An 18307-nucleotide genomic window follows, 5' to 3' on the forward strand; every position below is an offset into this window, starting at 1 on the left:
GGACGGTATAAATGGGAGCATGTGTAAGATAGGTGTGGTTAGGCCTCCATGCTTGGAAGGCTAAGAGCATCGCCTGCGTCTTCACCTCCAGGTAGTTTAAATTCACAGGGAGTCAGGACACACCCTTGCTGTGAGTCGAGCGACTTCTGGATGCTGCCTTGAAACTAGATAGATTCACTCTTTTTGTTACTTTATAGTTTTCAACTTTTAAAACTTTTATAATTTCTTTGAACTTCAGTGTAATCTTTAAAATGATCTTGCGCATGTCAACCAAAAACCCATGCTGGGATTTTGATAGAAATTGTGTTGAAACATATTATCAATTTTTGGAAAATTGAGGCATTTGCTGTGTTGCCTTCCAGCCCATAGTATGGCTCCTGCCACTCCCATTCTTAAAAAACCCTTTGATTTCTGTGATGAGCCTTTAGCAGTTTTATTGTATCCAACTCCTAAATGTATTCTAGTAGGCATTTCACTGGTGTGATCACAAGAGGAGTATTTTTATGTTAATATACAGCCATTACTGCTATATACAGAAGCAATCAATTTTGTGTGGTCATCTTGTATCCTGAAGGCTAACCCCAATGACTTCTTAGCATCTAGAGTTTTAAAAATAGATTCCTTGTGACTTCCTATTAGGGAACTGTATTATCTAAAATAGGAAAGGATTTTTTTTTTTTATTTCTGCCTGTCACACTCCCCTCTTACTTTCTTGACTTTTTAAAAAAAAAAATAACCCAGTGGGTTTGATTAGGGTTGCTTGCCTGTGCTGGTGCCTGAGGATGTTTACTGTCAGGGGCGACTGATCAGTGGCCACACTCCTTCCCCAGCAGCCATTGGCTGACAGCAGAGTCTCCCCTGGGGGCGGAGCCTTGCACATCCCTCCCCTCCAGGCCCTAACAGTCCACCACAGACTGGTCTAAGGTGTTCCTCTATAGTAGCCTAAATAGACAGCAGGGTATCACGCTTGAAACAAACAAACAAACAAACAAAATGACTGGATAAGTGAGCAGCTTGATTGATTTTTAGGAATTATCTATTATCTGTATGTGTATCCCGGTGTGCACGTGCCACAGCTTGCCTGTGGAGGTCAAAGGGTACCTCCGTGGAGTCTGTGTTCTCCGCCCACCTTTACATGGATTCTGGTTGTCAGACTTCTGCAGCAAATACTAACTGCTGAGCCATCTTGCCAGCCCCATCAAATTATCTTAATTTTTTTCCTCCTGTTATAAGACAACAACAACAACAACCAAAAAACCCATGAAAGCCATGGTTTAAAGAAAGCTGATATGAAGTGGAGTGCTAAAGTGGTGATTTAAAATCAGTCTGCTGTGACTTGGTAAAGCCGTGCGCGGAGGCAACTAGTCCCTGGGACACACTTTTCCGCTCTCCTTACCTCTAAGGTATGAGAATGGTGTGTCCTAGATCTTGATTTCAGTGAACAAGGCTCATCGATGAGGCTACCCTGAGGAGGCGCAAGTGGTCCAGGACGTAGGAGATGGTGAAGGTATCTCATCATTTCTATTTGTTTGGGGATGCACAGATGTAGGCAAGATCAGATGGGTTCAGTGTGCTTTGGCCCCATTTCTAAACAAATACTTTCTCCCCATCTTCTAAGGGGAACACCCACAAGCCTTTTTTTTTCTATATTTGCTTGGGGTTTTGGTCCCTTTTATTTTTGTTGTGCAGTGCAGGATCAACCTCAAGGCTTCAAGCATGTTAGATCTATGTTTTATTTTCACTGTGCCCAGGCTAGAAGCTGGTCCCTAACAGAAAGGTACCACCAACCCTATGGTTTTCCCTACAAGGGGCACATTAGGGGCATGGACCTCTCCAGGGGTTTTGAATGTATCTTTGTTCCCTATCTGCCTACTTACAGGAAGTGATATTGTAATGAGCACCAGGAGTCAAGAGATCCAGATGGATACTTCTGTATGCTCTGCTTACTACAGGATAGTTTCACTTTTTAAAATTGTTTTTCCAGTACATGTGTGTGAACGTGTGTTTATCTGTGCGTGCATGTAGAGGCCAGAGAGTGAAATCAGGGGTCCTGCTCTGTCACTCTCCTCCTTAATCCCTTGATACAGGCTCTCTCACTGAACCTGAACCTAGGTTGGCAGCCAGGAAGGCCCAGAGATCTTCCTGTCTCTGCCACACATAGCATGAGGCTTACAGGTGTGGATGGCCATACCCAGTCTTTTCCCATGGGTGCTTACATCTGAACTCAGGTCCTCATGACAGACCATAAAGTTCTCACTGTCTCACTGAGGCACCTTGCCAGCTTCTAAGACACTAGCCTTGCTGATATTGAATGCTTAAGCGTAAATGGTGCGGAGATACGTGGTGTGTGTGTGTGTGTGTGTGTGTGTGTGTGTAAGAGAGAGAGAGAGAGAGAGAGAGAGAGAGAGAGAGAGAGAGAGAGAGGAAGAGGGAGGGAGAGAGAATGAGTCTGTGTGTGTATATTCCATTTTTAAAGGACAGGATATCAGATGATTATTCTTGTGTTATTTGTTATGTGAATTTCGTTGTTCATTTTCTTGCTATTACTTCTGCAGAAACTGGACACCTGTAAAGCAATTGAATTTTGCATTCCTTTATTGTATTACGAACAGTAGTGATTACAAAGGAGACAGAGGCAACATGGAGCTCTGCATTTGCTGTGTCTCGGGGCAGCATGGCTCTCTGTGCACACTGTACATTTGCTGTGTCTTGGGGCAGCATGGCTCTCTTCTGTGCACACTGCACATCCGAAGCCCTTGATGTAAAAACAGCAAAGGCATATCCTTTTGCTTTTTAAACAAATCTGGGGGTGTTTGCATAGTTCAGTGTGTCTATTTAGGCATCTTTCGCTTTTAGAAGTCGTTGAGATTTTGTGCCCAGCACCAAGAGGCTGCACTCAGTTTCCTTACATTTTGGAGGTGAGCACGTCCCTTACTCGCTGCCCGTTACACAGGAAATGGGACCTTAGCATACATGATTAAAATCAGAAATAATTCATTTTTAATCCCAAACCATCCCTTAGACAGGAAAGAAACCCTTGGGGTGTGGGGGTGGGGGCGGCCGGCCATGTTTACTCTATCCTAACAGAACAATTAGAATGTGAAACGCAGAAACAGAAGCAGCTTCATGGAACACAATCCTATTTTCTAGCTGCCTTACGGGAGTGATTTACTGGTGCAGACTAAAGCAGTTCTTTCCGTTTCATAAGTTCTCTTTGCAAGTGCTTTGCCAGAGCTTCTTTTTTCTTCTTCTTCTTTTTTTCTTATGGAGAGGAAGCAAACAGAAAAGGTGCAAGGCTCATATGTGTCTGTTCTGCTTGAGTTTGCTGTATTTGTTAAGCGTGAACTCGGTGTGTCTCTGCAGCTCATCGATGTGTGCGTTGAGCAGCTTCTCGAGCTCCTTGGCCCGCCTCTCTTCTTCCATCAGGAAGTGCTGCGTGGCTAGGGAAGCCGGGAAGGACATGTCCGGTGGAGACTGGAGAGAGGGAGGAGAGGGAGGTGAGACCAATACAGAGCCTTTACAGTCCCTAGGCATGCAGCTCCCTGACAACCAGCTTTGCAGCTTTACTGAGATACCATATTTGGGCAGAGCCCTCTTCCCCTTGTAGCATGGTTCTGCTAATGAAACCCTCAAGGCTTTGAGCCATGTCAGCACCGCGCCATTAGAGCGCTCCAGAAAGGAAAGCTGCAGTGACCAGCTGCAGGTCCAGGGGATGTAAGGACCCGGGAACCCAAGCAGAGCACACTTTGCTGACTCGCAGGGGCAGTAATGCAGAACATAGGCAAGTACCAAATGGGGAGTGAAGATGTAGCAGATCGGGTAAAGATGGCTCAGTCAGAAACAGAAATCTGGATAGGTTTGATTAGGGGGAGTTAGGCAGGGAGGAGGCTGGCTGAGGACACTCTGGTAGACCCATTGTACCCTGCTGTGAGATGTGAGACATTTCACAGCTTGTGATGTGCTTAGCATATATTTAAACAAGAACAAAAATGTTATGGGATAAAGGACAATATTAGTTTTACTTTAAAATTATAAAATTATTTGAAAACTATATTTTAATTCTCCTGTTCTTTTTTTCTAAACTTTGTCTTCTTCACCAGCCTTTAGACTGTGCTTCATGTAGCCCGGGCTTGCCAGGAACTACTATGTAGCTGAGGATGCCTTTGAACTCCTGATCATCCTGTCTCTAGCTCCATAGTGCTAGGACTCCAGATGTGCACCAATGTCCCAGCTTGCCTCTAGTATTATTTCCTTTTTGTTTGTCAAGAAGATTGAAGCTTTATGCCCGTGGCCTGGTTATAAGTTTAGTTCATTAGTATATGAAAACTCGTGATCACAGCAGGTGACAGCAGAGTCTTGCAGACTTATCCAAGTGTTACATCGCAACTGGACCTTCTGTGCTGAGTGCAGCCTTCCCACCAGAATCTAAGGAAACAGCCTTGAGCATCACACATTTGCTAAATATCCAGGGCAAAAAGGATTGGAAGCAGCCGTCCACCACAAGCGCTGGACACTGTTGACACCAGGTTTGCCCTAACCTGTGCTAATGATGATGTGTCACAGTGAATTCCAAGGGACCTTGCCCATCTGGACACTCAAAAGATCACATTAACACAGGCATCTGGTTAGCGAAGCTGCTAAATCCAAGACCAGAAACATGCGCACACTCTAGAGGGTGAAACAGAGCCCCATGCAAGACTCGGGGGCTTGGCCTGTTTTTAGGTTGTGTGGGGCAGGCAAGGATAGCCATGTAGACCCCAAGTTAATGTACCCTGGAGTCTTGTGCTTTTGGACACAACACCCCATTGCTGTTGCTGGGCAGCACGGAAGGCTGGCAGGTCTAGAACAAAGGAGAGTTCCACAGTAGAAATCCTGCCACTGGGGTCAGATGAGTGGTAAATATTGTTCTAGAAAAATCTTCAGCAGAGAGAATGCCTCAAAGGGAAAGTCGTGTCATAGATGTTTAAGACCAAAGTAAGGCTGTGCCCCCTGCAGCAGAAGGCTGCATACTCTGTAGGTAACTCTCTGTCCTGCTTCCAAGCTCAGGATGGACAACTGTACCTGTACCATTTTATGTCCTTGGCAACCCCAGTAGGTATTACATATGGGCCCAATAGCAGAGTGGCTCTCTCACTGAGAGCTACTTAGCTAGCTTCTGTCAACTTTGAGCCCAGGACATGTACTACCCTTCACTAACACAAAACAGCCTCTTTGTAGCAGCTAAATTTGTAGCACTGGGAGAGAGCAGAGTTTTCTCTCACTGGAAGTGATCTGCATTCTTGGGCTAATCCTCTTGCCTCAGGGAATTAACACTTACTTAGATGCTCTCCAGGATGACTCAGCACATGGCCATGTGCAATTTATACATGTAACTACTATAAGTTAAAACCTATCTGGGTATAGCGGTTCATGTCTGTAATCCTAGCACTTGAGAACTTGATGCAGGAGGCGCGCTGCAAGTTCAAAGCGAGCCTGGGTCACATGGTGAATTCTAGGTCGGTCTGGGCCAGAGTGAGATCCTGTCTCTAAAAAATGAAAACCAAAAAAACTAAAAGGCATCGCCAGCAACTCTTGATGGGGTATTAGATTCTCTTTCTGTTTAAGATAGGTGTGGTCTAATGGTCCTATAGAGCATCCTATAGCCTTCTTTCAGAAATGGTGCTGCATCCCTTCAATGCCAGCATGCCAGAGGCAGAGGCAAGTAGATCTCTGAGCTCACCTGATCTACATAGTGATACCCTGCCTCAAAACAATAGCAACAGCCACCACAAGAAAAAGAAGTGACATTTTAAGCTATTCTGACCTTCTCTGTATTGCTATCAGTATTAAATAACCTATTCTTCAGGGGGGGAAAAGTTAGCTTCCAGTAACTCACCAGAGGGAACACTTCATCGTCATTAACCAAGGGACTTGTCATTTCTTTGATCTGAAATGGCAAAGGTGCCAAGGGTGGTGTTGGGCTTCTGTTCAGCTCACAGTCCTGGCTAATTCTAAAAGAGAAGAAATGGACGTTAGTGCCGGTATCTTATTTTTGTTTTTCTTTTGCTGTGATAAAACACCACGACCAAGGCAACTTTAAAAAAAAGGGGGTGAGGTGGGGCTGGAGAGATGGCTCAGTGGTTAAGAGCACTGTCTGCTCTTCCAGAGGTCCTGAGTTCAATTCCCAGAGACCACATGGGTGGCTCACAACTATCTATACTGGGATCTGTTGCCACCTTCTGGCATGCAGGTGTACATGCAGATAGATAGAGCACTCATACATAAAATAAATCTCTTTTAAAAAGTGTTTAACTTGGCTTATGGTTTCAGAGGGTCTGAGTCTATGATGGCAGAATGAAAGAACATCTGAGACCTCACATGTTGGGCCATAGCCACAGAGCAGAGAGCTAACTGGGAATGAATGGCATGTGTCTTTTGAAACCTCAAAGCCCTCCCCCAGTGACACACCTCCTCCAGAAAGGCCATACCTCCTCATCCTTCCCAAACAGTCCCACCACTTGGGGACCAAGCATTCCAATGTACAAGGCAACAGGAGCCACCAAAGGCCATGTTTGTTGTTGTAGCTGAAGGCTTTGATTTCCCTGATGTTCAACTAGGGAGGACCAATTGAATGATTGAGTTTTTCTGGGTATTTATTTGAAAATAAATGGTTTTTCTGAATAATCTCAAATTCATTTAAAAAACTTGGACTGCAGCACGATAAAGCAGAAGACACTGCTTTTTGTAGCCTCAGCCTTCCTGACTCTGTGTTGTGCTTTTGTGTTTTTAGGCCATTTAAAAAGCTGAAACTTTTTTTTTTCCCTAGAAATCTCAAAACACACAACACTACTGCCACGTGCAGTTCTAAGAAGGCATTTTAGGGTTCTCTGCTGCACTTCACAGGCTTTCATAACAAGTTGTGCTTTTAGGGGGCGGAACCATGTCTTTGTGTGAACTAGCTCGACCAGATTCCAGACAGCCAGGAGAGACCAGGTGTCATCTTGATGTCCTTTTGCCCAGTCGTTAAATCATTTACCCAGTTTTTGTTTTTGTTTTTGTTTTGTTTTGTTTTGTTTTTTTGGTGCTGGGGATTGAACCTAGGTTTTTGTTAAGAATGTTAGGCAAGTGCTGTACTACTGAGCTCTATTTGTATTTCTCATTTGAGACAGGGTCTTCCCTGTCTTTCCTTAAATTTAGAGTTCTCTTGCCTTAGTGCCTCTGCCTTCCCATGATGCCCCAGGCCCTCTAACTATGGCAATATATGCCTCTGGCTCTCCAGGCCCACTTCAATCAATCAATCAATTTATTTATTTATCTATTTATTTCAAGACAGAGTCAGTGTAGCTCTGGCTGTCCTGGACTCACTTTGTAGACCAGTCTGGCTTCAAATTCACAGAGATCCATCTGCCTCTGCCTCCTGAGTACTAGGATCAAAGCTGTGTGCCACTGTGCCCGGCTCAATCATTTATTTTAATTGTATGAATTTTTATTTATTTTTAATATTACAACATAATCACATCATTTTCTTCTCTTTTCTCTCCCCAAATCCTCCTATACACCCTTCCTTACTCTATTTCAAATTCAAATATATATATATATATATATTTACATATTCCTAAATATAAACTGCTCAGTCTGCCTAATGTTACTTTAGATTCCAAAGGAGCAACACAAGTGACAGTTTTACACAGCTATGATATCTATGACCTACATCAACAAGCAGAATTGCACTGTATCCTTAAGGGTGCAGTAGTGGCACACATACCTTGGTGATAACAACTCTCTGATTGATCCACTCAACAAGAGGGAAATCATGCCCGGTACTGGAATCCTAGCCAACACCCCAGGGCTAGCGAGGCCATGGGTCTTGGAGGAGAACGCACAGTTTTACTAAACCAGGATAGCCCCTGACCACATCTAAAATGTTTGTCCATATACCCACAGATAAACATAGCCCTCACCCCCAGGAAGGAAACTTCTCTTTGCAACAGATAGAAGCATTATAAAAAAGCATAACTCATCGAAATGTAGAGTGTTAGAACCCAGTCCCAGTGGGTTCATCTACAGTACAGCTCTTGCACCTAAGGCTCAGGGGGCATTGCAGAAGACAGAGCGGGAAGACCGGGAGAGCCAGGCGATCAGATTTGCTGTGAGTTTATCTCCCAGGAATGTCACCCACAAGTCTCACCAACATGACTACCCAAAGGTGAAGCAAACAACAAAAAACACCGATGGACATGTCAAAGCGGATGGGGCCTCAGCTCTATACAAAGAGCCAGGCAACCAAGGAAAGCTGAGAGGGAAGAGTACACCAGTCGTTTAGCCAACACCAAATAGCCAGCCCTGAAAACAACTGTTGACCTTCAAAATAAGAACATGTTGCTAGGAATTGGTAACTTCGATCTCAAGCCCAAGTTCTCCTGAGATTGAAACCTACTATGTTCTCCTGAGATTGAAACACTATGGAATTTGTTGTTTGTGCTAAAATATTAGGTGGAAGATACAAGTAAAAAAAAAAAAAACCACTGATAATAATAATGGAACAAAATGACAGCCCTTAAAACTGGACCAAAGACCATCCCACTTAGGCTGTTTGACTAAATAAATGCTTTCATAAAAGTAGGGCTTAAATTTAATCAGATCACCAAAGACCGTGAAAACATAAAAATCTGTTCAATTGACTCTTCTTTATCCTTACTAATATACCCAGATTTCCACAGGTGTTAGCCATTTTCAGAGCTGTGTTTTGATACAATTTAAAACCACACACTGGAGGACGCCACCAACCCACCCATAAAACCTTTGACGCCAAAATTTGTCTAGCCTACAAGAAGGGTAGGGGTAAAGATGGAACAGAGATCGAGGGAATGGCAAATCAGTGATTGGCCTAACCTGAGACCCACCCCATGTGAGAGAGCCAACCCCTGACACTATTAACGATGCTCGGCTATGCTTGCAGGCAGGAGCCTGGCATAACTGTCCTCTGAGAGACTCCACCCAGCAGCTGATGGAAACAGATGCAGAGACCCACAGCTAAAGAATAGGCCGAGCTTGGGGAGTTTTGTGGAAGAGTGGGAGGAAGGATAGAGGGAGCTGGAGGGGTCAAGGACACCACAAGAAGACATACAGAGTAAACTAAGTGGGGCCCATGGGGGCTCACAGAGACTGAACCACCAACCAAGAGCATGCATGGGCTGGACCTCGACCCCCTACACATAGGTTGCAGATGTCCATCTTGGCCAATATGTGTGTCCCCTAACAATAGGAGTAGGGGCTGTCTTCCACCCTGTTGCCTGCCTTTGGATCCCTTCCCCTACCTGGGCTGCCTTGTCAGGCCTCAGTGGGAGAGAGAGGATGTGCTTAGTCTTACTGCAACTTGAGGTGCCAGGGTGGGTTAGTACCCCTTGGGGACCTGCCCTTTTCTGAGGAGGAGAGAATAGGGAGAGGGGTGCATGATGGTGGGACTGGGAGGGGAGGAGGGAGGAGGCTGGGATCGAGCTGTAAAGTGATTAATAATAAAAAAAAAAAAAAAAAAAGAGACCCGACACTGTATTTTTCTGTTCTCATCCGAAGCCCTGTCCACAAAGACTCGCTTCTTTGGCAGACTTCTTCAAGTCTGTGCATACAAATGGCACGGGGCATTGTGCTAGGCCTCTGCAGATCAGCTCAGAGAAACAAACATGCTTCCCAGTTTTACTTATCTTGAAATAAATCTTTCCCCTATTATCCTACACCATAATTTCCATGGAAACAGAACAGCAAATTAAATGGAAATAACATGGTTTATGATGTGAACAATGGGTGAAGCGTCTCATGGTTCAAACTGAGCTGTAACAGCCTTATAATGCTCTCTCATACATCCTCTGGCCTGCGCCTGGTGTCTACACTTCAGGGTGGAAAAACATGTCAACTATAGAGGTGATCTGAGAAGTGTGTGTGTGTGTGTGTGTGTGTGTGTGTGTGTGTGTTATCTCAACTGTGCAGAAATTTCACACAAAGTATTATTTGTTCTAAATTATCTGAATAATTACCCAATTATCCATTTTGCTGTGGATGCAGAGATGGCTTTACGGCATTAATTACTAAGATTTATATAGGAACATTTTTTATACTATAAGATCAATAAAATATTGAGATTGAAGGAAAAGACTACATTATGAAGTAAAGTGCTTTGCCTTAAATCATCTTTATAGCTGAAAGCCCTTCTAGAACATAGCTATTCAAATGCTTCATAAAGCCACCTTGCACAAAATGCTGCACGTATCAATTTGAAGTGGGCTCAAGAATTATTGCATAAGGCTTTTAATAGCCACTCACAAGTTGAACTGTTCAATTAGCTTTCCCACAGGCCCCGCTTCAGGGCTGCAAAGTATGGCCGGCTCATCTGCTTGGATGGGAGGCAGAACTCTGCAGCTTGCAAGGCCTTTCATGTGTGGTCCATGGCACTTCTGGGGGCCCTCCTCCTGGACTATGGGATGGTGTCCTAGGCAGGGACAAGGACCCACCCCCTATCGCTGACCCCCTTTCCAGCTTCACCTCACAGTCTCTAGAAGCTTCCCGTTCTGCGACCTGCACTGTCTCCTGACCTGGAACCTTTGGTCGGCTGTGTTGGCTTCTAGAGTCATCCCCAGACAAGGGACCTGACAAGTGGTAATGACAAACCTGCCAATCTTGTGGCTTTTTCCTATTAGTTTATTAGCTAGACATGAAACCATCTAAATGATTAACCTTTCTTATTACTAATCTCTTCTCTGTTCATGATATAAGAATCTAAATCATGAATCCACTTTTTGAAAGATTTCTTTATTTTCATGTGTATGTGCCTGTGTGGGCTTAGTGCACCACTTGTACGCAGGTGGAGGTCAGAGGGAGTTACAGGAGGTTGTAGGCTACGTGACAGCGGTGCTGGGAACTGATCTCAGGCCCTCTGGAAGAACAGTAAATGCTCTTAACCACTGAGCCATCTCTCCAGCCCTTGTGGCCTCACTTTTAAGTGTGGATTCGCATATAAAGACAAGCTCCATTTATTACAAAATTGATTTGTCATTAAAATGAGTTATATATTAATAGTTCTGGGTCCCAGTACTCTAAATCAGCTTGTAAATCATCCTGTAGCTTCAAATCACTATCTTTTCAGAACAAGACTCAGAGCATTTTAGCCAAATTCCATCATGTCTCATAAAACTTCTAGAGTGATGACTATATTATTCTAGAAGCTAAATGCTTTGTGGATCACCTGAAAACGCTTCAAAATTCAAGTGAGTGAACATTAAGATATCACTCCAAGTAGGGGTGAGAGACAACAGAAGTTAGGAATGAAGAACAGATTGTTTAGATCACAGACTGCTTGAATCTTTCTCAGTTCCAAGGAAGAATTCCTTACACTGTGGCCTTGAGATTTTGTGATGCAGTTTTATTTTTCCTTCTCCAAATAGTTTAACCCATTGGTGTGTAAAGATAACGAGTGTTTTCTAGTTAATTTATGCCTAATAAATATATGGATATTCTCTAGATGCACAGACCCTCATGTACACACACACACACACACACACACACACACACACACACACACACACATGCACAGATGCACACATACACACAAGCACATAGATACACATATACTACACAATACACATACCAGACATTCATATGCACATATACATACATACACATTTATACACCATGCACATATACCACACATATTTATACACACATATTCATACATATGCATGCACACGCACATATGTGTACATAGCTTTTGTCACTTGAATCCCTGAGCTGGGCTGTGAGGGAAAGACTTCCTCTTCCATTGCTAGCACCAGCGGGGAGCTCCCTGCTTTCCACTGCTCCACTGCTAAGCTCAAACTGTCCCCAAATCTCCACTCCTCTTCCCCATAGTGAGTTTTACATGGCAATAATTTATTCAGGACATTTGAAATGCTGTTTCTTTTCAAAACCAGGTCACTGAAGAACATGGAAATCAGGCGAGGCATTAAAACAAATTTAATGAAACTTTCAGCAAAAGTAACTGGCAGGGCACAGTTTTGCAGCTGCCTAGGCTGCTTATTAAGATAACCTCCCGCCGAGCTCTTTCCTTCTTCCTGCCCCTGTCCCCCACTGTCTTGTTTTTGTTGGGCACTTTTAATATATGCTGTACTGCCTGACAAAGGCAGATTAAGGGCCAAGGACAATATTTTTAAAATAACAAACTGCAGAGTAATGGTGTGGCACCTCATGTGTGGCCACCAGAGTAGCTCCAGTGAGTGAGGCTAGGAGGTGGCAGCCCAGGCCCGCAATGACTCACTGACATCATCCTGTAGCTGCCCCCCCTCAAGTCTTTAGGGCTGGCCTTTGCACTGTGGAGTAGTAGGAAAGCCTTGTGAGGGCCTTGCTAGATTAGAAAACGACCTCTGAAACAGGCTTCTACATGTGGTCAGCCATCACAGGACTGGCTGGCTTTTGGCTGTGGTCAGAGACCTCTTTGTTTTCCCACAGTGCTTACACTGAAGCTTCTAGGCACCCCCAGCACCTCCATTATGACACTCTCACTATTGCCCTCCCACCACAGTAACCCCACTATGACACCTGCACCACATTACTCCCACCATGGAGCCCCCACTATGGTAGCCCACTATGACAAACGCACTCTCGCCATGGCACCCCCACTATGACACTCCCACCATGTCACTCCCAGCTAAGATACCACCAACACTGCAGCATCTCCACCGTGGCACCTCCACTATGACAGTCTACCATGGATGGCACTCCCAGCTATGATACCACCACCACAGTATCCCCACCATGGCACCGCACCATAGTATACCCACCATGACACCCCCACCACATTATCCTAACCATTGCATCCCACCATACCACCCCACCACAGTATCCCGACCATTGTATCCCACCATAGCACCCCACCACAGTATCCCGACCATTGCATCCCACCATAGCACCCCACCACAGTATCCCGACCATTGCATCCCACCATAGCACCCCACCACAGTATCCCAACCATTGCATCCCACCATAGCACCCCACCACAGTATCACAACCATTGTATCCCACCATAGCACCCCACCACAGTATCCCGACCATTGCATCCCACCATAGCACCCCACCACAGTATCCTGACCATTGCATCCCACCATAGCACCCCACCACAGTATCCCGACCATTGCATCCCACCATAGCACCCCACCACAGTATCCCAACCATTGCATCCCACCATAGCACCCCACCACAGTATCCGTACCATGGCACCTCTACCAGAATATCCTTATGGCATCCTCGCTACAGTACCACAGCACCCTGACCTTCATCCCCTTTTCCACTGTCTAGAGAGGGGTTAATTCAACACTTTGGAGAGACTTAGTTTCAAGTAGCAGTAGAATTGTTCGACTCCATCTTTGGGATTGGAGACACGGCTCCAATTCTTAGAAACACTCAATGCTCTTGCAGAAAACTAGGGTTCGGTTCCCAGCACCCAAAGAGTGCTTCACAGCCATCTGGAACTCCAGTTTCAGGGGATCCAACACAGTCTGCTGGCCTCTGTGGACACCAGGCATGCACACGGGGCACATACAGACATACAAGACAACACACACATACATAAAAACAAAACAAGTCCACAACTAAGAAGATTCCATCCTTCTAGTGGCTATAAGACTGAGGTAGTCAAGGGCGAGCCCAGCTCTAGAGCCTTGAGAAGGTTGAGCAGACCGCTCCCCTTCTGGTTTGTTCCATAGATTTTGGCTAGCTACCAAGATGAGCCTGGCATCACCTACAAACCTCAGGCTCAGCTATTAAGCCTGGTCACAGTCACACACATTTTAGCCACCATAAATTATCATTAAAGTGTTAATATTATAAATTCAATTTATTACTAATAGTATTAGTGATAGTGGTCAACATTCATGCACCGGCATATATTACATGAATTCCCTCCTACAATCCCCACTAACACCCTACAGTGAAGAAACCATGGAAACACTGCTGGGTGTTCATGCATCTCTACAGCTTCTGAGAGCAGGGTGAATTGCAGCATCGTCTGGACCTTCTTAACTACCATGAAAGGCTCATGCCAGAGAGATTTGGTGCAGGCAGCTTGCCGTAGCCCTTCTCAGGAAGCCACAATGTAAACTAATGTCTTCATGGACCTGGAAAGTTCTGCGTGGCTGAGCGTGCAGGGAGTTCGGGAAAACAGTGCTCTGCCTCCAGAAATCTTTTGTTAAAGTTGAGTTAATCAGCATGTGTCATTGGTGATAGAGTGACTCAGCACTCGAACTAAAACATGTTAGACACCACAGGACTAGAGAGAGTGGACAGTGGTGACTGACCTTCCATGAACTCTACTCACTGACTGTCAGTAGGGCCCTTGCTTACGGGGCCAGCTCTTGGTCACCCAGCAAGTGACAACACCAGCATCTGTACCATGGGAGGACAGACAGAAGTGACACCTCACGGTTTCTGTTTGGCTTTAACATCATACCTAATGGAGTAAGTGTTTAAAAAAAAGTATGATTGCTTGTTTATTGGTACAGCATGTCTTCTTGAACGACAAATGGAAATCCCTGGGGACTCTCCGCCCAGCTCACTGTCATGTCTGGATGTCTCTTTGCCAGCACGTACATCTTAAGAGTGTGCCCAGACTCCCGAGTTATCACTACCAGGTAAACTATAGACAGCCAAAGACGCCATCATTTTACATGACTTACACACCTTCCGCAGGGGATAGCGAACTCTCTGTTCTTTCCGGCCAAGCCAGCATACCTGTCTCCACAGGTCTCCGTTTTCAGCTGGCTCTGGTAGGCACATGTTCCTGCCTCATCATAGCCGCCCTGATGGGGCCACGCTGCTTTCCCATTGACATGGAGCTTTGCCAGATCACTTCGGAGCCTTTCGTTCTCGTATTCAAGTTTGTTAATGGATGTGTGCCGAGAATGATCCTTGTTAGCGACATCCACGTCCTAGGGAGTAAAACAGACCCCCACTGAATGGACCTTGTACAAGATGTGCATCTCCCACACGTCTGGACTCACCTCGGCAGGGCCTTTTCGTTTGAGCGCTGTGGTTTTGGTGAACTCTCTGTTCCTCTGCACATTTCAGGTATGAATTAAATTATTGACATTAGTAAATTAGTTAAAATATGTCTTAAAAGACTTTTAATGGCTACATGAAGAGGTGTGAAATTTAGTTACTCACTCCTATTCTTGAAAATAGTCTGTTTACAAATTAGCAATAGAGCTGTGACTTCCTCACACACAGACTTACAATGGCATTCCTGTAGAACATGAGAATGCAGGCATTTGAGGACCTCAGTAGGAGGTGTTAACCCCTCCCCACACACACTACTCCCATACATTTGGGGATGGAGAGGTGGCAGAGGTTCTGAGCACTTGCTGTTCTTCCAAAGGATCAGAGTTCAGTTCCCAGCACCCAAACAGGGCATCTCATAAGCAGATATAACTCCAACTCCAGGGAATCTCACACCCTTTTCTGCCTCCAAGGGCATTGAACACATCACACATCACACACACACACACAGAGAAATAAAAATAAATCCTTTAAAAAAATCTAATAAATTCCCACCAAAAACAGATTAAAGGTCTTATTTCATTACACTCACAATTTAGTATTAGTTTTGTTAGATTTGCTAATGGTAAATAAACAGCAGCCTTTGTCACTGAAGTTGAATATGTTTTCATGTTCTTTTCTGTTTTTTTTTGTTTTTTCAAGACAGGGTTTCTCTGTGTAGCGTTGCTGTTCTAGACTTGCTTTGTAGACCAGGCTGGCCTCGAACTCACAGAGATCCACCTGCCTCTGCCTCCCAGAGCTGGGATTAAAGGAGTTAGCTAACATCGCCTGCCTGTTTTCATGCTCTTTTTTGGCACTTTTCACTCTATGTTGTCAGTCGCTTCTTGTATTCTATGGCCATTTTCCTACTTAGGAGTTTCTGCTTAGTAACATGTTTTGATACTAGAGACAGAAATTCAGTGTTTATCTAGTCGGTTGAAAGTTATTTTTTTGTGTGTGTGATTTTTTTAAAGATTTATTTATTGTATATGTGTGCTTTATCTGTAGAAGAGGGCATCAGATAACATTATAGATGGTTGTGAGCCACCATGTTGTTGCTGGGAATTGAACTCAGGACCTTTGGAAGAGCAGGCAGTGCCCTTAACCACTGAGCCATTTCTCCAGCCCCCTTGTATGTGATTATTTTTTAAAAAATATTTTTTAAAGTTTGTTTTTTGGTTGTTGTTTTTTGTTTTTGTTTGTTTGTTTGTTTGTTTTTTGGTTTTTTTTGAGACAGGGTTTCTATGTAGCTCGCTTTGTAGACCAGGCTGGCCTCACACTCACAGCAATCTGCCTGCCTCTGCCTCCTAAGTGCTAGGATTAAAGGCATGTGCCACCATGCCTGACTTAAAAAATGTTTTAATTGTGGTGTGTGACATATTTTATCTAGGAAAGGATTCCTTGTTGTAATCTAGTAAAACATCTTTCTTTTGCTCTTTGCCTTACAGCCTAATTTACTTTTTTAAAAGGAGCTATTAAATATTTACTTTCACTTTCTTCTATTTGTTTTATGATTTCATTATTTCACATTTAATTCTTTAGCTTATTTTGAGTTAATTTTGCTATAAAAGAGAGAAGACAGTAAAAATAATAAATTATTCCAATTATTCAAATTGCATATTGATTAAAACAGTCATGCTCCAGAACTGGGTGATGTAACAAATTACATGCTGAATTTATTATGGACTGGGATTGAGAGCTGCACCATTTTACTGCATTGATCTTGCAGTTGAGACAGCGCCAACCCTGCGCATTTGGAACAGTGTCATTTTATAATAGAGTTTTGCTACTTGGTATATTAATGCCCCACCGCCAGAATATAAAATAAAATATATTTAAATTATAAAATGAACAGGCTGTTTTAATGATAGGAAATTTCCAGGGCAGGTGTGTGTGTGTGTGTGTGTGTGTGTGTGTGTGTGTGTGTGTTTACACTGTTCTCATAAAGTTTTGTAAAATAGATCCTGTCCTCACACAACAAGTTGTGGGAAGCTGTGTGTGGCAGCTCTCTATTGTTGTCCTCTGCCCAGTGAATTGAATATCCCAAGCTGCACTGTGGCGGAACGGCCAGCAGTTCTCTGGGACCAGAAAGGAAATACCTTAGCACAAAATGCTTGACTCACAAAATGTAACATATTGCTTCTGAAGCCCCAGACATTTGGAATTCAAGGCCTAGAAACCTAAACAGTTGGAGCTTTGACATTTCTTTTTGAAGTCTCTGAAGCATTCACACAGAATAATGTTCAAAGTCATTCCAAACTTTCTTACATTTTTGAATAGCTGCCTATGGACTACCATTCATACTGCCATTTTAATATCAATCCTACAATATGTGCATATAAGCATTGTGTCAAACGTCATGTCTACTTGCTGTCTTTTTGACAATAAGTTTATAAATACTTATCGAGTATGTACATATAAGCTATTAAAATGTTTACTTGTTTTGTGACAAAGGCCATGTCTCCTTACTGTCTTCTTGGATAGAACAGTATTCAGGTTTAGGAAATGCAGAGGAAGGTGTGGTTTCTGGGTGAAGACTCTCAGGAGGGCATCTAAGCATCTCACTGAGACCTGGAGAAGCTCAGCCCCACTGTGGCTGACCAGCCAGTCTTTCTGCACTGCTAGAGGGAGCTGCCTGCAAGGCAAAGTGGCTTTCTCGCCACTGCAAGGGCGTCTTTGGTCAACTTGCTTCTTCTCCACGGAAGAAAGCAAGGAACGTCAGCATTAGGCCACCAGAAGCAGTCTCAAATCTGAACTTATCTGGATAAGACCAATCTCAAGGTCAGTCACTCCTTTGTCTAGAAAGGAAATACTGGGGCTGGAGCAAGAGCTCAGCGGCTAAGAGCACTTGCTACTCTTGCCGAGGACCCAAGTTTTGTTCCCAGCATGCACACGGCAACTCATAACTCTTCTTAATCCTTAATTCCAGTTCCAGGGAATCAGATACCTTCCTGGCCTCTGCAGGCCATGTGGTACCCAGGCATATGTTCTGGCCAAAACAACAACAACAACAACAACAACAACAACAACAACGGAAAGAAAGAAAGAAAGAAAGAAAGAAAGAAAGAAAGAAAGAAAGAAAGAAAGGCCAACTACTATTTTAATATTACCCAAATATCACAAATGTTAGGATGCTGAAAATAATGATAATACTTTGTTTCTTTTTACCTAGGGTAAAGTGTTCAGTTCTAATAATTAAAATTTATATTTATCTATTCTAATTTTGCTGAAATACTTATCTGATTATGGGATA

General features: G+C 43.9%; 1 protein-coding gene across 3 annotated transcripts in view; it reads right to left on the reverse strand.

Moving 5' to 3' along the window:
* Window positions 1-2577: 2577 nt before the first annotated feature.
* DEUP1 (deuterosome assembly protein 1) overlaps window positions 2578-18307 on the reverse strand; it is a 62159-nt gene continuing 46429 nt past the window's right edge. For 2 of the 3 annotated variants that reach the window (XM_084781539.1, XM_084781540.1), the window contains exons 12-14: window positions 14701-14948; window positions 5876-5990; window positions 2578-3474 (exon numbers count right to left, since the gene is read on the reverse strand). In XM_084781539.1, coding sequence (XP_084637665.1) covers window positions 3298-3474; window positions 5876-5990; window positions 14701-14948 — 540 coding nt within the window. In that variant the 3' untranslated portion in view covers window positions 2578-3297. The remainder of the gene's footprint in view (window positions 3475-5875; window positions 5991-14700; window positions 14949-18307) is intronic. The other variant, XM_084781541.1, reaches the window with a different exon arrangement.

The sequence above is a fragment of the Acomys minous genome (assembly GCF_964271855.1).
Source record: "Acomys minous genome assembly, chromosome: 5".
NCBI classification, from domain to species: domain Eukaryota; kingdom Metazoa; phylum Chordata; class Mammalia; order Rodentia; family Muridae; genus Acomys; species Acomys minous.